The sequence below is a fragment of the Lutjanus erythropterus genome, chromosome 21 (assembly GCF_056507025.1).
Source record: "Lutjanus erythropterus isolate fLutEry1 chromosome 21, fLutEry1.hap2, whole genome shotgun sequence".
Lineage (NCBI taxonomy): Eukaryota > Metazoa > Chordata > Actinopteri > Lutjaniformes > Lutjanidae > Lutjanus > Lutjanus erythropterus.
In genome coordinates this window covers 23,120,040-23,140,108 of record NC_139337.1, presented here as the reverse complement: position 1 = coordinate 23,140,108, position 20,069 = coordinate 23,120,040, and the positions used below count along the sequence as shown (strand labels likewise).

Here is a 20,069-nt window from a genome sequence, read left to right as displayed (position 1 = left end):
GTTATAAACTTGTTTCTTAATTTTACATTGACTTTGGAGTTACCAACTTTACATTTTCTCAGTATTACGCATAAAAACTGTCCTTTTGGCTAATTCTGGCATGTTTGCAGTAAATTATTGTTAATATGCACTGTCTCTAAACTAAGAGAAAACTAAAAACCATATTAAGAAAATCAAATTACAGCTTTGTCTATTGCAGAGAGATGGAATCTAATCAATAGGTCCTGAAAGGCAGGCAGGCAGGGTATTGATAGACAGGACATCAAAGTTTTCAGGAGGCAGGGCTGGTTACTAATTACATTGTGGCTCTCGGCTCTTATCGGCCATCCACAGTCTCTATCAAAGTACATTTTACAGGACTGAAACAAACATGATCAAGGCGCGTTTATTACACGATTACCGCGCACAAATATTTGCCCGACACAAAAACTGATAAGTGTGTACAAAGAAGGGAGGTGATGAGCTCAAAGTCAGGACATCAAAAACAGACACACACACACAAAAAAAACTGCTTTCTTATACTTTTATCAATTTGAATTATAATTAAACAAACAAACAAAAAAAAATAGACTGACAGACTTCCCAAATGGAAACACAAGAGGAGGATTTGGCGCTAAATCACAGAGACAAAAGTGTATTGAAAACTCAGATTCAGACTCACAGAAACTACAGCAGGATGTCTGCAATTTATCACTGTCAGATATAACATTGTCCACACTGTGTGTCTTATTTAAAAAAAAAAATGCAGCTCAAAACAACAGTTTGACGGATAAAACACACAAAAATGTTAAAATATTCGACGAATAGTACTAGAAAAAAGTAAAATAGGCACAGATACACGTTAGGAAATTATTAAATTATAGGAGATTTATGATTAAATGCCATGCAGTGCATTAATACCAGAATAAAGGCATTTCATTCATTGAAACACTTTCATTAAAACCATGGAATGACATTGTGATCAATATGTTACTAATGAATAACAATATTATAGGAATATTACCAATAAAAACTGCAAAAATAACAGATTTAAATGTTGTGTCAAAAGGTATAACGGCTTTATCACACTCTACCAAAGTATAAAACATACATATAAAGTAGCTAATCCTGTAAAGGCATGACTGAGTTCAGTGTAAATCCCTGCAACGACATTATAGTGATTTAAAAAGTAAAATGAAAATAAGATAATTACAGAGATATTAGCAATAAAAATAGAAAATAAAGTGATTTAAATGTTGTCTTAATGGAAAATTGTGGGATTATTATGGTGATACAAAGCATAAATCATACATGTAAAGTAGCTAACACTATGAAGTTACTAATACTGTATAAATCCTTGCAATGAGATTACAGTGTTTTGAAAAGTACGGTGAACAGAAAAGGAATATTAACCATAAAAATACCAAAAAAGTTACATAATATAGGAATATTGGCTTTGAAAGTAGGAACACTATAAAAGACAGAGGTTTTAAATGTGTATCCAGCGTTAATTATCTCCCCAGAAACTCTTCAGTCGTGTGATCCCACTTTAATATAATCGGATGCCATTACAGTTGCTGGTTGCCTCTGTGTGGTTTCAATGAATATGTGTCTTCAAACATTAGACAGACAATAGATGTCATCATGGTGTCAGCTGCAATACACGGACTGACTGACCTGCACCTGCACTGCTTTGTCCCGGCAGACGAGTCACTTATGCGGCCTTTTTTAAATTGTAAATACTGTGTATTATAGTTTGAAGCTGGGGAGGTTAATACACATGGATCATCGGCGCAGTTTGGTCCCGTTTGCTGCACGTTTTTAGGATTTTAAGAGAGTAAACTCAAGCACACTTTGATATAATATGAATATTCTCTGTAGGCGCATTTTGGACTTTGTTAAAAGAAGTAATCAGGCCTTAATGGAGTTTGATATCTTAATCAAAAGGCCGGATCAATACTTTGACATTGGCAAATTCAATAACAGAATTGATTAAAGCGTGCTCTTTAAACTGTGCCTCATCTCCCCTTGGCAAATAGACTTCAACCATCTTCTATCAGTCCAAACTGATAAATTCCCATGTGGCTTTGAGAGGACAGGTAACTTTAAACGTGCCAGGAAATCAATGTAAAGCTGAGAAACTAAGATTTTTTAAATTCATGTATTAATCCAAATAAACATAAAGTTTGTTAGTGTTTGGTGAAAGATGGGGGGGGGGGGGCGGGCAGAATTAGAGGCTGAATCCACATCCGCGGTGTTAAACGGGACGCACGCGCCAACGCGCTGTGAAAAGCACTAATGGATTTAATCAATTAGCTTGAACGACGCAGCGTGAATACAATAACGTTAGTTTCGACTGAGCTTCACTGTGAATCCAGTCAGACAAATATTAGACTATAATTAGGGGGTGAAGTTGGAGGTTAATATCTGGATTTGAAAGTTTGAATACTGTGGTTTTAACCAGTATTTCTGTGCATTCCATATATAAAATAAAAACCAGCAAATATGTACTTTAACTCTCCAGCAGTGTGCAGCATAAAATACCAATAAATAAAAGAAACAAAAACAAAATGTAGTAAAAACAAAATGTAGAACAAGATAAGCAAAATATATACAAAGATAAGTAAAATACATACCATGATAGGCAAATAAAGTGGTATTATAATGTTAAGGTGGCAGCATTTATAATGTTGGTGCAAAGTTGCAATATGGATATAAATATAGAAGTGCAGGATCCAAAGACACTTTTTCCACCACTGTTAATTCCTTAATGTGTTCTATAAAAAGTGTCATTTGCCCTTTATTCCAGCTCTATTAATGAATCCTAATCTATGAGGTGACAGGAGGGTATCAATGCATTGTCTTATAGCCAAACAAGCTGAATGGTCACTGTGCTTTCTGAATGGGGATTGTTCTCAGTGGCTTTCTGATCACAATGTGCCATTGTATTGGACAGAACTCATATATGGGACACTCCTCTCCTTCTTCAGTTTGGGTCAGTGATGGCCAGGCTGGCACAGGTAGAGCTGTGCACCGCAGACCTGCAGGAGTAACTTAGCCAGATGAACAAAAAAGGGCCCTTGGGATATAACTCTGGACGATGTTTTGGTTGAGTATTGGCTGGATTTGGAGTGCAGATGCACGGTCTGACTAGTGAAAAGGATGCTATTCTGTGAGCTGGATCACCTGAATTCACATTTTATAGCTTTTTGTCAATGAGGATGCTATGACAGCTACTGAACACTAGACTTCAAGCTCTTCTCTTCTCACAATATGGATGTTTGGAGCAGGACCTGGAGACCTGGAGACGTCCATCCAAAGACGAAAACCACAGGAACGTAAAGCAGAAGGCCCCTGATAATGAAGCACTGTATTCCAGCCTGCCCTCGGTCACTTCAGTGCCATCCCACCGACTTTCCTTACAGTGGTTCATTCATATAGAGCTGCATTGTTTCATTGCTGGAAGGTGTGAAGGGAATATAATACTGCTGTGTCAGGTGACCGTGATCTTCGCAGCGAGGGGACTGTATTGCATTGTGTTGTATTGTATTGGCACAGCAGGCCAGCATCAAGATAGACTCTGTCAAGACTCAGACACCATTCTATGCAGTGGTCTGTGCCCCCCCCCCCCCTCCACCTCCGCCACCACCTCCACCTTCTTAATCACGTGTTTGAGCAGATTCAACAGCACAGGCTGAAGCCCGGGCTCCTGGGTGCTAGCCTCCACACTCCCCGTGTAAACAGCGCCCTGCCCGGCCTACGTCAGGCCAGCTGAGAGGATTACATGCCCCCTGGTGTAGACAGGCTTAATGTAGCCTCATTAGCGGAACACAATGATGCCCCCACCTCTGAGCAGAGATAACAGGCCGCGCTCAGCCAGACTTCAAACACGGCTCAGACCTGCAGGCCCAGGTGGTGCAATGTGCAGGACACACCTGAGAACTGAGGATCTGCATCCAACTCACACCATATCAGGGCGGAAATGATCAGCTGGTCGATTAAAAGATAGTTAATTTTTAATTGTTAAACAGTTTTGACAGTTGATCAATCATTTATCACATTAATCGAGCCAAACATTCACTACTTCCTGTGTCTCAGAGTGTGAAGACTTAATGTTTTTCTCTGTTTCATACAGCCATGACCTAAGCGTGGGCAAAAAAATTGGCATGAATTGACAATTATGACAATTATGTGTGTTTTTGGAAAACAAAACAAAACAATGCAGCAGTCAGTTTAAGTCCTTTTATGAAATAAAATAGAAATAATAAAATAAAATCATTAACCATGTAATATCATGGTAGATACTGTCACAGTCTAATGCTGCATCAATACATTTCTTTGCAGTGATGTTGACATATTAGATATGTTTGTTTGTTTAATCCCTCGTAAATAATAAACAAAATGATTTTTAAAAAAGAAAAGTATACAAAAAAGAGTACAAGATAAAGTGTGGAGTCAAAGTCGTTGCAGTGACTTTTTACTCTTGATATGTCTCAAGGATTTTAGAAAGATGACCAGTACATGGCTGATTGGCATTTTATTCACTATTTTATGACAATTTTTATGATAAAACATTAATCAGTTCATCTTAAAAGTAATCTACACACTAATCGATCATGAAAATAAGCATTTTTAAGTCCTGAACATTTTAAATATCCAGTTTGAATCATTATTTAGTCGATAAATGCCTAATAACGTGTTCTTACTTGTGATAAACAGGTCAGAAGTTTGATTAATTCAAGAAAACATTCATCAAATCTCCCCTCTGGCTCCTTTTTTTTCTGTTTTCTAATTGTATTACATTTGTTTATCATGCAGACTCGTTCAGACTGAGACCGACTGACGAGGCAGAGCTCCACTCCTGCTGGAAAACTATTCTTTGTAAATTAGGAATTGTATTCTGCTACTGATAAGAGTCTTATCTGAGGAACCAAATAAGTCTTCCAAGTCTTTTACTGTCCAGACAGCTTCTGATGTTAGTGGCTTATTGCCACCGCGGGCCATTTATCATTACATCCATGTTTTTAGACACTAATTGTTCCCCTACAGTACATGTGTAATTCTGACCTTGATCCAACACCAGAGCCACACTTCAGCAGACAGAGGAGAGAAAAGAGGGCTGCATTTAGCTGTAATTAGCCCTAATTATTAACTGGAACTAGACTGAGACCTGTGAGACACCATGATATCTGTGTCTGTCTTAAACGGCTCATTCAAGTCAGCAGATTACCAAAACAATCTGTCCTGCTCAGCTCCAGCAGCAAAGCTTGGATGTTTAATTAAATAGTGTGAACTGGTGAGACTCAGACATTAGATTATTTGGAGCAGAAACCAGAGATAAAATGCTTCCCTAAAACAGACTGACAAATCTTTTTAGCCACTGCTTTCTTAACTGTAATTGATGGAGAAAATGCTTGATTTGATTTCTTCATTCTTCTGTTGCAAACTTTCTGCAGCCACACGTCCACGGAGTCGATGTTTTGCGCCTGTTAGCTCGCTCTTTTGCTCGTCTGAGACCTGATAGAAATTCAAAAGGATCTGCTGCTTTGAAGATAAGCACTGTAGTTCTGCCATAAACAATGATTGTGCTGTTTCTTTCCTGTGGCGTGATTTATTTAAAGTATTATGCTGTAAGGATTTGGGCTGGTTTTCCTGGCAGGGCCGGCTGTGTACGTATCCACTACTTGTGTAGTTTATTGGATACTTGAGATTCAGGAAAACACTCAGGGAACCACAAGAAAAATCATCAAAGTGTGACCTTTGTCTCTCAAGGTAACTCATGATGAAATTTACAAATACTGCAAGAAATTCACCTTTAAACATGTTTTTTTTAATTAAACATAAAACTGACTTAATAAAATCATTGATATAAAACACACAGTTTGGTGCATCATGTTTTCCTGTCACTTTTCTTTTTATACTTCATCATTGAGACCTGCCTACCAGAGTGTAACGCAGCAGAGGGGACTTTGTATAGAAACACAATACTCGTAGTCTTGCACACACTCACACAAACATATGCTTCCTTTGATAAAGTGTTTTTATACCAGCAGAAATTCTATGGCAGCCTCCCTTAAGACAATATCTGTGTAAAATACCAAGTTATTTATAGAGAGTGTGGCATTTTGACTTCAAAAAATAAACACGAGCGTAACGGAGAGTTCAAATACAAGGGGACCATTATCCAACCAAAACTTCAGAGGTCAGGACAGGGCAGAGGGTAAGGGGAAAATGAGAATAAATTAAAATAAAGCTGAAATGTTGAGGAAAAGGTCAAAATGTTGAGAATAAAGTGAAAATGTTAGAGAATGACGAGTGATGAGAATAAAGTCAAGCTGAGATATTGACAATAAACTCGAGTAGAGATGTTAGAATTAAAAATAAAACAAATCTTCCTCCTCTCACTTCACTCTGTGTCAATTGTACCATCTTAAAATCTTTATGACATATCACATTATCACAACCTGTCTGTCAAAAAGAGGCTGGAAATGTGTCGACTCTGAAGTGAAAGTGTGAACCTTGTGAAGGTGGGTGACATTCTCTAGTGATAAACACAACAAGATCAAATCACAGTAATTTCCTTAGATAAAGAGGCATAAACATTTCTTCACGGCATCATTACGTCTCTGCAGCATAGGCGGGTGAACTCGTATGTATGTGTTTGTCTGCGATTGTATTCCAAGAGGGGGGTGGGGAGGGATCTTTTGAACGTCCACACCAGGATACAGCTGCCTATGACTAATTTCAAACTCCCCTTCTAGGGCCTAGGCAACCCATTTCACAAGTAACACACATCACTAGGCATCTGTTTCCTGTTTTCATTCTTTGAGTTATCTTATTTTCCTTATTTCCCCCTCACCTGTTACAGTTCACGTTCCTTCCATCATGCTGCACGGGCCAGTTGTGCTCGGACACGAGGCCGTCAGACGTCAGCCACTCAAAAGCAGAGAAATACTCATAAAGGTGGTGTGAATCATGTCATAAATACTTTATAACAACGACGAATAATTCTGTTTGATGACCTGACCAGTTATGGAACATCACCAAGCACATGTACTCAAGGGCTGTACCAAAGTATTGTACTTTTTACTCCACTTTTTTTGAATAGATGACAACTAACATTACTTTTCAGACTCAGCTTATTGATACAAAATATTAATTAACTAATACATTTTGTGTTATTGCAGATTAAACTACCCAGCAGTTAAAGTAATTAAAATTAGATCCTCCTTTATCAGCTGCAACATTAAACACATAGTAAAATATATTAGCCTGTAATGTGTCCTTCTGCACCTTTTCTTATGGTACTTCGAGCATATTTTTATGCTACCTTTATTTTTTATCTTTAAAGCAGGACTTCTACTTGCAGAGGAGTATTTCTACACTGTTGTATTACTTCTTTCACTCGAGCAAAAGTACTTTCTCCAAAACTGGTATTAACAATCTAATGTCACACAAAATGTGCAGATTACTACAGACAATTTTCAAGGATGAGTGCTTTTATTTTAGATACTTTAAGTGTATTTAGCTGATGGTACTTTAAATGTACTTTTACTGAGTAAGACTTTAAATTCAAAAAAATTTACTTGTAGCAGAGTACTTTTTCACTGTGGTATTATTATTTTTACTTCAGTAAAAGATCTGAGTACTTCCTCCAAACCTGGTATTATGTAATCTCATAAGGGACAGTTTATTATCACATAGTATTTTTACTTGAAACATTTTAAGTACATTTAACTGATGATAAATCTGTATTTTTACTGAGCAAGCCTTCAGGACCTTAACTTGTAACAGAGTGTTTTTACTTTATGGCACTGGTACTTTTACTTAAGTAAAGGATCTGAATAGTTCTTCCCCCGCAAGACATGACAAGTTTAATGACAATACTTCATTCTTGAACACAGACTGTTGCTTTTTCACGTTTTAATATAAAATGGAAACATGTCCAAGGCTTTTTTTTTTTTTTTTTTTTACACGTTTTGAGACATTTTTGCCATGATATACTGTACAGAAACATTTATTTTACTTCTCCTTGCACCTATGAGCTGTAATATTTCAGCAGTTTCTCATCAGTGGGTTTCAGAATCTTCTTCTCTGGCATGTTAACGACCCAGCCTGGAGCGAGGCCAAAGAAGATCTGTCGAACATCCTTCCTCATGGAGAGCATGTGATACAGTTCGTCCTTTGAAATGTCTGGCAAAATATATCCATACTTCTGTGCCAGGGCGAGCCGGGCCTGCTGGATTTTTTCTGGGTCTGCCAAGTAACCCCGTTTTTCAGCAGCTGTGTAATACGGGACCATATCCTCCCCTGGTAACATTCGCTTCGGAATAGGCTGACCGCGCGAGAAGAAGGGGACGGGCTTGATGAGAATCCCTGCAAAAAAAAAAAAAACAACCAAATTCTTAGCCTTATTATCTAAACTACACAAGTTGAATGCTATAATGTAGGTGAATGCATAAGACTGATGATTCATTAGTTACCAAGACTTATAGGGTCATAGAAACTGGTCGTGATGACCCCTCCGTTCCTCTCAATAGCAGCTATAGCTCCTTCAGAAGCTCTCTGAACCTCAATGTTGATTTTTGCAGCAAAGATATCGGCACCCTGGAACAGAGAGAGGTGAACTTGTGACAGAGCAGGGTGAAAAAACAGGGGTTAAAAACAACATCTTGATCTGTGACAGAGTGACAACATTGTTATGTGGCGCCACCTACTGGCACAAGACGATCCAAAGCCAACAGAAGAAAAATTCTTCAGTGTCTACTTGTGTTTTTCCTCTCCACAAACCCATTATGTGCACCAGCATGTTATTTTCCTTGTAGTTTTACAGAAATTACTTAACACAGACAAATAGGGAATTAAAATTCTGTTGTTGTGACAACTCTGTGATCCAAGGAAGATGTAAAAAAAAAAGAAAAAAAAAGACCATGATCAGCAACCAGTTTTAAGCATGCAGCAACTACCTCGTCAACGAGCTGGACTCCATAGTCCTTCTTCAGAGGCTGGACTGTCACTCCTCTGGCGTTAACCAGCTGGGTCAGGTCTATGGGCTGGGTTGGGTCGACCCGTCCCAGATCAATCAGGTACTGCAGTCGTTTCAACGACAGAGGCTGGTACTGAGGACGGCGACTGAGGAAGAGAACAGATATTGCATTGCTGATCAACAGAATCTGACGTTCAGTTCAGCAAAAACTAAAAACCATAATGCAAAAATCATGCCATCTGTGCAACAACTACAGGATACCAATCAATAACTATTTTAAGATATGAGCAATCTATGATCCTCATCATTGATGTTGTTTATATTTTTGTGAATATATGACATTTGCAATCTTTTCTACTATGTTAATGAGAGGAGTGTGTCATAGTAATAAGAAGAAATCATAACTGGAATTTCTGCAAAAACTTTAATGGCAGCTTGTAACCTATGTTTTATTTATCTGTGTGCCCTATTACAACAAAGACTTACATTTCACGTTCAAACCGTCACTGGTTAATTTCAAATGGGGAGAAGAGGGTGACAAGCCTTTACCTGTGTCCTTCATTGAAGCCATATTTTGGAATGGCCAGGTAAAAAGGGGTCTGACCGCCCTCAAATCCCAGCCGAGGCCGAGTGCCTCTCTGCCGCTCTCCTTTATGCCCTCGGCCGCTTCTGTTGCCACCATACTGCCCTCTGCCCCGCCGTTTGTCCTACAATTACAGAAAACTGAGCATGATGGGTTTCTGCTAATCTGCTAATATATCATCTTGACAGTAGGTTAGCATTCGTCTCCTTCAGCTAACATAACAGGCTAAGTAGCTATGTTAGCTAACTTGTGCTGCTAAAGGTATCTATAAAAGAGACGACACATTAAAACTTACCGGCTTTTTGGCTCCTGGTTCAGGCCGTAAGTTTGCTAAAGTTATCCGCGGCAGATTCTGCAAAACATCTAACGCTTTACCACCAGGTTTTTTGGGGAAAGACATGTTTCTGGTGCTCACATGTCAAAGCTTGCCAAACCAAGGGCATACAGGTCACGTGACCAAAGTAAGAGGAAGTACGTCCTGTTATGTTGGCGATATTTCAACATAAAAGCACGACAGTCAAAATGTACAACAAAAACTGTTGCGTTTTGACGCATTTTAGGTTGAATTGTTGGTGAATGTCGTTAAATCAATCAATGATCATAAATGTAGAAAAACAAATATATAAACTTATTTAATGTTTAGTTGGTAAAGATAGCAAATAAAAAAACAATTGTTTGCCCTGAAAATCTGTGCTAAAGGTCATGACACAAGACGCTTCATATTATGGCAAGCCGTTTTAACATTTAATAGCTAAATATGACTATCCGGAATTAACATTATAGATATCAATAATTTCATTTTGACTAGTCGTAATTATATTGTGACTAGTAAATATTTTCATTGAAGATATCTATAACTTCATTCTGACTAGTCAAAAGTACATTTAGAGATATCTGCAATTCAATTTTGACTAGTCAAAACAGAATTGCAGATATCCGAAATGACGTCACTTAAACTGACACTCGACTCGTCACACATCCTAAATGACAAATTACAGATATCTGTAATTCAGTTTTGTATGGCAAGCCGTTTTAACATTGGCCGGATATGTATTGCAGATATCTGTAATTCATTTCTTCCTATTCAAAAATAACATTTCAGATATCCACAAAGTAATTCTTCCTATACACAATTATCATTTCAGATATCCACAATGTAATTTTTACTAGGACAAATGACATCATTTTTTCCCATTCATGTGTATGGGGTTTGTCATTACAGATATCCATAATTTAATTGCAGATATCCACAACTCACATTGCAGATATCTACATCTGAATTATGGATATCCCTAATTCCATTTAAAGATATCTACATCTGAATTATGGATATCCCTAATTCCATTTAAAGATATCTCCAAATGCCCTTAATTCAAGATATCTTTAAATGGAATTAGGGATATCCCTAATTCCATTTAAAGATATCTTGAATTAAGGGCATTTGGAGATATCTTTAAATGGAATTAGGGATATCCATAATTCCATTTAAAGATATCTTGAATTAAGGGCATTTGGAGATATCTTTAAATGGAATTAGGGATATCCATAATTCAGATGTAGATATCTTTAAATGGAATTAGGGATATCCATAATTCAGATGTAGATATCTGCAATGTGAGTTGTGGATATCTGCAATTAAATTATGGATATCTGTAATGACAAACCCCATACACATGAATGGGAAAAAGTGATGTCATTTGTCCTAGTAAAAATTACATTGTGGATATCTGAAATGATAATTGTGTATAGGAAGAAATGAATTACAGATATCTGCAATACATATCCGGCCTAGCTATTAAATGTTAAAACGGCTTGCCATACAAAACTGAATTACAGATATCTGTAATTTGTCATTTAGGATGTGTGACGAGTCGAGTGTCAGTTTAAGTGACGTCATTTCGGATATCTGCAATTCTGTTTTGACTAGTCAAAATTGAATTGCAGATATCTCTAAATGTACTTTTGACTAGTCAGAATGAAGTTATAGATATCTTCAATGAAAATATTTACTAGTCACAATATAATTACGACTAGTCAAAATGAAATTATTGATATCTATAATGTTAATTCCGGATAGTCATATTTAGCTATTAAATGTTAAAACGGCTTGCCATATATGCGTGGATTTTTGCTGTGTGGATTATTATATTGTTTGGTCTTCTAGAGGTAGTGCTTTGTTGCTTTAATAAAGGAATTCAAGCAAGACGTTTATTTAATATAGAAATATTTTTATCTTCTATTTTGTTTATTTAGCCCCTATCGGTTAAAAAATGTGTTTTTGTCTTTCTTTTTTAATTTTCTTTTACACATATTATTCATTCAAGTTTTGTACATGTAAGTTCTTTGTAAGAAAGAAAAGCAAATACATATATAAATTGAAAATAAATTGAATCTACATAATATTGATTTTGTAATTTAATACTTGTATGATTATATAATGTATATTGTTAATATACCTGAGACACTAAAGTGTGTTAGTCATTGTTGAGGATTTAACTGCTATTAAACCTGGGCTCATTGACATTTCAACCAACCAATCTCCGTTTTTCATTTGTAAAAGACCTCTACTCATAGCCAATCACGTAGCGGAGGGGGCGGGATAATAGAGCGTGTCAGTGCTGCTGGCGAGTAGCGTGCTAGCTAGCTAACCGTTAGTGTGATCCGGCGGTGAATTATTTTCCACAAAATTCAACTTCCAAAAAGAAATTCACGGCGGTGTGGCGGTAATACGAGGCGGAGGTACTTCGACCTCCATATTCAGTCGACATTTGTCCTTCAGCTGTTTGTCAGTTGACGGCCGGAGTTGGACCAAGATCGACACAAATTGGCAGTTGAGAATATCGTTATTAGCTCGTAGCTAACTTGTCCCTACATATCAGCTGCCTCAGCGCTGTATGTGCGGCAATAACATGTCAGCGCCTTTACCTGCCATTGTGCCTGCTGCCCGGAAAGCCACTGCGGCGGTGAGTTAACCTAACAATACTGACGTCTGGCTAGTTAAAGTTAGACAAAAAGCAGTTGTAGACTCCAACAACAATACAGCTAACTACATAGAAAACTGCTGCCAAATTCCTACATGTATAAGCCCGTACCTGCCTCTGCAGTAATGTGTATTCTTTTTTTTTTTTTTTTTTTTTTTTACAGGTGATATTTCTTCACGGCCTTGGTGATACAGGGTACGTGAAGAAGGCACCTTTGGTGCAAAATTATCAGTCTGTCACTCATAGAGACAAATACACTTCCATTAAAACTGATTTAATTTTGTCCCACCTGACAGGCATGGCTGGGCAGAAGCTTTCGCAGGCATCAGGATACCACATGTGAAATACATCTGTCCACATGCGTGAGTATTCACAGCTGCTATAACTTTACACTGGGTGTCTGCAAGTGCTAGAAAAGCCTTGAAAAGTATCAAAGAATATACTTTCAAGGTCTTGTATGGTCTTGAATGTCTAATTTATTTAATGTTTATTTGTACATGGACACACCATCGCATTTATAACCTAAGCTAATTTGCGATGGGTCTTAAAAATACAGAAACTCTACGAAACTTTTAGGACAAATACACAAGAGACAGTCCAAAACACAAACTCAACTATAAATGCCTATACCACAAACACGTGATTTCTACATGTCTTCAAAAAGTGTAAGATCCAGTAATCTGAATTTTACACCTTAAAATGTCTTAAATATGGTTTTGATTGGCCTTAACAGTTGAATTATGAAGTTAACTGTACTTTTTTAAAGTTGTAGTTAAACTTTAGCTTTGTTTTTAAATGTCAAATTATAATACAATAAAGCACAGCACAACAAGAAGTATCAGATTATTCATGACTATGTGACTGATCCCTCTTCAAAAACTGTTTCAGTTTGAGTTTAAAATCAGTACCAGTCAGGATCCAGGTAGAGTTAAATGTAAGGAATTCCACATGTTGATCCCCTGAGTAGAAAAAGCTCCTTGTCCAAATGAAGATTTACATAAGGGCATCTTCCAATCCCTGTTGGATGCTCAAAATGTTTTCCTCATGTCCAAATTTAATTAAATGATCAAAACTTGATATGTTTACTTTCTCAAGAACATAGCAATGAGTATGTTCTTGAGATCTTGTTGGCTTCCTTCCAAAATTTTAATTGCATGATTAAGAGGCTTGGTTGTTGTTGATGCTGCCTGTGACCAAGAGGTTACACAATCACTTAAATAACTTACCTTCCACTAAATTTGTCACTGAAGGTTTAAAATTAAATCTCAATCTAAACTTGTTGACTCTCTGTTTACAGTCAAAGTAAACATTCACATGTTTTGTGTTGTTTGAGGCAAATTGTGATGTTACTTTTCTCCAATGATTACAGTCCCACCATGCCTGTTTCTTTGAACATGAGAATGTCCATGCCTTCTTGGTAAGTGACAAAATATTTGAGTATATTTGAATAGACAGTGCGGTCGTCACACACTCAATGAGCCTGGCATGTTTTTTCTCATATATAGGTTTGATATCTATGGATTGAACCCAGATGCGGATGAAGATGAGTCCGGTATTAAAAGGGCGTCGGAGAACAGTACGTCTATGAATTTCATCGTAACTTTGTACTCATGTTTGGAATATGTTGCATAAAGTGCTTGTGTACTTATGAGTCAGATTTAATTGCTGGGATTTTCCTTAATTTGTCGACAGTTAAAGCCCTGATAGACCAAGAAGTGAAGAACGGGATACCTTCCCACAGAATTATCCTGGGTGGATTTTCACAGGTAGGTGTGGCATGTACACAGATGCTGTGTTACATAACGCTGTTTTTACTATGATTCACTGCTTAAGGTATCTGCATAACCAAATGCAAAACATACACATAAGTGCACCTCTCAAGGGGGGAGTCTTAAAATATAAATGCATACATCTGAAATACAGGACTTGTACAGTTAATTAAAAGCTGCAGAACACAAGTTTACAGTAGCATGATTAGAACAAAACTGATGTCAAGAAGATTTTTGTTTGGCAGTTATTTAAGCTGTTATTTTGGAAAAAGGCATTGCAGTGAGTAATACTGATAAATTATTAGGAATGTGACTATTCATGAGAATAATATTATAATAAGTTATATTTCTAAACTATTTAGGCTATATCTTCAGTCAAAAATCAGTTTAAGTTGTGTTGTAGGCAGGTAAAAAAAAACAGGGACAGCTCTCTCTTAGTTCAGTCTCCATTTAGGTCCCCGACTCTTTTAAACACACCAAAAGGAGTTTTTAACTGGTTATGAAACAGTCTCAATTTAATACTGATGTCTCTATATGACCTACATAAGCAAACGAGGCCATCAGTGAGAGGATCAGCTATTTCTATGTAGTTATTCTTGATAGATAAAAGCACAGGCGCAGCAGTGAGTGGCAGCCAAACATAGCAGTTCCCTCTCCCTACTTTTTACTTTTTAAATATTTTTGAACTCTTTACCAAATTTTCCGTAAGGGGAATCATTAAAGCTACATACTATATTGTGCCTGATTCTCCTTCAAATGAGATGAAACAATTTGGCTTGCAGACTTGCAGCCAAAATTACAGTGAGTTGTATATTAGGCAGATAAAAAGTAGCAGGAAGAGATTTTCTTAGGTAGTTTTGTTTTTGACATTATATTTTGTGGCTGTCCACAGGGGCTTCAAAAAGCAAAACAGTATGAAAGTTCCTTGTAGTAGCTGTAAATTTTTTAAAGTCAAGTGCATGAATTAGACACAGTTTCATGAGTGGGATTACAAAATTTGGTGGAAATGGCATGTAGGAGTCAAGTAAAAGTTTGACATTTTGTTTGACATTTTGTTTGACATATGAAGCTACAGCTAACAGTTGGTTAGCTTAACTTGGAAGCAGTACAGCTAGCCTGTCTCTGTCCAAAGGTAACAACGTCCACCCACTAGCACCTGTAAAGCTCAATAATTAACATGTTGTATCTCGTTTGTGTAGTCCAGACAAAAGCTGAAATGTAAAAACAACAATTCGATTTTCACTTGTACAGTGGGTTTTGTGCAGGACTATTTCTTGGCTCTGAGCAGTTGCCAGGCAACCAGCAGAGACTCCGGGAAGTTAAATTGAGAGATTTGTGATTTAACAGATCAGCTGTTTGTATCACTTTGTGCAGTTGCAGCTCTGCAGCAACACACACGGTGCTGCACTAGAAGTAATCTGTACATGAGCAATTAATTACAAATGGACAAATCTGATATTAGTTAATTCACAGAGAATAACAGGAGTCTGTTTTTCCATGCAGTAAGAACCTGAAATAAGCTCAATTCTTTGCTGTTATGATGCTGAATCTGTTATGCTTTTTTATTTCTCTATTACTAACAGGGCTATGTATTTGTACTTGAAACACCCAGTGGTATCGCAACTTCTCCAGTCAAAGACAATCTGCATCAGATCCTTTTTGTACCCAGATCTAGAAAAAAAAACAGACTGTTTGTATGGTTCCTCTCTGTCAGTCACAGCAAGCATTTTTTGATTTAATGTGACGTTTGCTGCTGCAGTAACTACAAGCCTTGCAGTAGCAAAAAACAAATCAACTGAAGTACTCTGTTGGTATCGGTATCACTTTCAGGGAAGTTGTATTGGTACATCAGATACATACAGATACAGATACATACATGGTATTTTAGTTTTTAAAATGAGACCCAGCCCTTGTTGATAATAGACGCAAGACATATTTGAAAGGGATTTTTTCCAAAGCATTGTGTTGTTTTTTACCAGGGTGGAGCGCTGTCTCTCTATACGGCTCTGACAACTCAGCAGAAGCTAGCCGGAGTGGTCGCTCTGAGCTGCTGGCTCCCTCTCCGCAACTCCTTCCCTCAGGTAGAAAAAACATAAAAATATGACGCATGACATTTACACCTGCACCTTTTAGATATTCACTGTTTCAAATGCAAATTCTTAAAGGGATATTTCAGATTATTTGAAGTGGGGTTGGGGTTGTATCAGTTTAAGAATACTCTATATTTAAAATATTTTCACCACTTTACCTCACACCTTTTATAATGGGAAACTGGTTTTATAACTCAAATATCACTCTTTGCAAAGCAGCCAAACTCCACTGCTAAAAACATTTATTTGACCTGGCAGAAAAAAGGAGTTGCTGGGTTACTGCTGACACGATCATTAGTTTGTTTGTGTTATTGTGTGACTTATGTGAATCTGAACTAACCCTTTAAAACAAAGTCACACTGACAAACTAATAGATGGAGGCAGTAAGAGCAGAGCAACTCCTGTGTTCTGAGGTAAAATCAGTGTTTTTGGCAACAGAGTGGTTTCCTGTCAGATGGCAAAGTAAAACAGTGAAAATATTGTACACACTTTTCCCAGTGGCTAAAAATACATTTTGTTGCTGACCCTGTCCATGGCAGTACAGTTAAGCTTTCTACATCAGTACTTCTGCTGCCTCTCCAAACAAGGAGTGTGCCGACATGCATCTCCTGTAGGTAATAAACTGACTATGGATAAGTACCTCATACAACCCACTTAAAAAAATCCGAACAATAACCCCTTCAAGTAGTTCATTAAATACTAAAACATATGTTTAAATGTGCTGCTCACTTGAAAGTTCAAATTCATTAACTTGTTTATGAGTTCAAATGTATTGTACTTCTAAACATCTTTGAATTGCTCAAAAAAATACATGTAAAGTTCTCCCAGTGTTCACTGTATTGTGAACTATTCCTTTAATTGAATTACAGGTTTAGGGATATCCCATAGCCAAGTCATAATCTGTCATAATCAGATAATTAGAATAATCCTAATCTCTTCTATTCTCAGGCTTCTGCCAACAGTGCTAACAAGGACATGCACATCCTACAATGCCACGGGGACGCCGACCCCCTGGTGCCCTTCATATTTGGCAGCCAGACATCAGAGAAGATGAAAAGCCTTTGCAATCCATCCAACATCACCTTCAAGTCGTACCGGGGTCTACCTCACAGCGCCTGTCCCGAGGTCAGTGTCAGGAAAGTCACATTTCAATCTGAAGCTCTGGTTGAGTTTTAGGACAGGAACGATACACTTATCTCTCGATTCGACACTGTTGTGATACTCTGATACGCCAATTTGATATGTGTTGTGATTCTTAGGTTTTGTACATATATATATAATAAATCTCATGTGTACAGCATTTAATTTTTTGTCTGCATAAAATTAGTTTTTCCTTTTAACGATGGATGTTAATGATTAATCTATTAGTTGCCATTAATAATGTAACTGGTTAAAAAGTATTAGCCAGTAGTATAGCAATATCTGTAACTGTGCCTCATTTGATATTGTTTTAAAATAATTAACCATGGAATATCATGTTATGTATTGTCACAGTCCAGCACGGTAATTAAATAAAGATAAATTCAAGAATTGTACAAAACGTAAGGATCATGATGCTTAAGACAATCATTTTGTTTCCTCCCACTTCCTGTTGAGTTCTGTGTTATATATCTTGTTTCATTTTGTGTCTGCGCAGGAAATGGTGGATATCAAGCGATTCATAGAGAAGCAGCTTCCTCCCATCAGCGACGAGTGAGCTCAGGAGTAGCCGAACAACCGGACAGCACCATCAGAGTCCTTTTGGGCTTGAGTCCAGTGAGACTCCGTGGACTCGAGGAACCACTGACTTACTTGACAATAACACCGCGCTGCTACTCATAGAGCCACAGGACTGGGGTTACACGTTAGCCCGAGAGAGGCATGACTGTAACGATGCTGCATCCTGACCTGGAGCCACACACAGTCCTCAGTGTTACAGTAGAGTAACATTAGTTGCTTGATTGTTAAGCTATTTGCCATTGAGACAAGCCATTTCCTCTAGGAAACGTATGTATTGGAATAACTAGGGCTATACTTTATGGTTTAATACCTTCTATCTCACAATAAATGGCCTGTTGTTAAATGTTCTTTTTATTAATGTAGCCTATTTGTAGTAGTGCTCAAACAAATTTATTAGTCGATTAATTAACTCATTTAATTAAACCTGCAGCGTGGAACTTTTGTCTTCCTCTTCTGGCAGCGACAATAATTACAGACAATGTTGACACGAAGGCAGATAATAAACAAAACAAAACATGTAACACCTGCAACGTGTGCCTACAGGTGAGCTCTAGAGGGCGATATAGGAGTGGATCAGGGTCCCTGCAGGGTCCTAAAAGTATTGAATTTAATAATTAAAATGAATGCCTTAAAAGTGTTGAATTTTTAAAAATTAAAAAATTTAAAATTTTTAAAAAAGTTTAGAATTTTGTGAACAAAGGACTTCTTTTTTTGTCCTTTTGTACAACTAAATAAATGCCCTAATGCGATAAATAACTGTCAAATGCACATGTTTTTGGCGCAATTTATGATCACACTGCAGCCTCAGTTCTGAAAATAATATATTTAAAAAAAAACAAAACAGAAATTTAGAAATCGAAGGGCTGTGTTTTTTTTAAGTGGCAGCAGAACTTAAAATGTAAGTGAGGGTATGTCAGGCGATATGAATGTGAGTATTATAATGATCTTCTACGTTCAAGTACTTGGTAAATAAATGCTTAAAATCCATACTGATTTTCCACTATTTAATACTTTTGCCGGTATCATTCAGAAGTTGGCATTAAATGTGGTAAAAGTGGTATTAAAAAGATTGTATTACATTTAACTTGGAGAACCCTGGAGGAACCCTGTGGATTTCCACTCCTGCTCTGTCTCATTTCTACAAAAATACTCCTGTCCCGCCCCTTCAGAATGACACCCGCCCCATCCTGTTCCTGTTCGCAAAATTGCAACCAGCCACTAGAGCAGACAGTCATTATCTACTCACCCTCATACTGATTGAAAGTCGGGTTTAGTTTTTTTAGTCCACAACACCGGCTGGAGTTTCACAGGAAAACAGCATTGCAGAATCTTCCAAACAGTGGAACTGAATGGTGACGTTGACGTTGTGATGTCAGAGTTTTCAGACCCATGTTGCTGCTCCGTCTGCGTCTGGGAGACTGTTGCTAACTTTAGTCGATGCTAAATACTGCAGCGTTTACTGTGAGTTTTTCAAAGCACAATAATCAAACATGCTTTTAATGATAGTTAAATTTTGAAACACTCATTTTAGGCCTATCTGCAAATTAAAGATTTACCCGGTGGTGAAAGGATGACTCAGCGTTGTGTGAACTCGTTCGACAAGGGCTTGAATGTAACAGACTTTAATTAATATGTGAAAGTCCCGCAGTGCAGGTTTAATAAGTTTCAGTAATTAATAATAGAAGACATTTCATCAAACAAAAAACGGCAAACATTTATTGCTTCCAGCTTTTCAAATTTGCTGTTTGCGTTCTTTTTCTTTTTGTCTGTTTTAAATGATTGTAATTCTAATATCTGAGGGTTTTGGATTTGTTGTTGGACAAAAAAAAAAGAACTTGGCGATGTTGTCCTGAGCTTTCATAAAATGTGATGGACATTTTTCAGTGTTTTGGACATTATTTAGATAATGGAATGAAAAATAATCATTAATTCTAATGGAAATAATTAGGGATACATGATAAT

General features: G+C 37.3%; 2 protein-coding genes across 2 annotated transcripts; one reads left to right on the top strand and one right to left on the bottom strand.

The window, feature by feature from the left end:
• Nucleotides 1-7,885: 7,885 nt before the first annotated feature.
• mrpl15 (mitochondrial ribosomal protein L15) lies at nt 7,886-10,012 on the bottom strand. Its single transcript, XM_084747601.1, has 5 exons — nt 9,844-10,012; nt 9,515-9,672; nt 8,946-9,111; nt 8,463-8,586; nt 7,886-8,355 (listed from the first exon to the last, which is right to left on the bottom strand). Exons 1-5 carry the CDS (start codon nt 9,946-9,948, stop codon nt 8,018-8,020), a joined length of 891 nt encoding a protein of 296 aa, XP_084603727.1. The 5' UTR covers nt 9,949-10,012; the 3' UTR covers nt 7,886-8,017.
• A 2,137-nt stretch (nt 10,013-12,149) lies between these two features.
• On the top strand, nt 12,150-18,544 carry lypla1 (lysophospholipase 1). The gene is made up of 9 exons (XM_084747541.1): nt 12,150-12,511; nt 12,693-12,724; nt 12,826-12,891; nt 13,899-13,946; nt 14,035-14,105; nt 14,222-14,295; nt 16,278-16,379; nt 17,337-17,513; nt 18,025-18,544. The coding sequence occupies exons 1-9, from the start codon at nt 12,443-12,445 to the stop codon at nt 18,082-18,084; spliced, it is 699 nt and encodes a 232-aa protein (XP_084603667.1). The 5' UTR covers nt 12,150-12,442; the 3' UTR covers nt 18,085-18,544.
• The last annotated feature ends 1,525 nt before the right edge of the window (nt 18,545-20,069 follow it).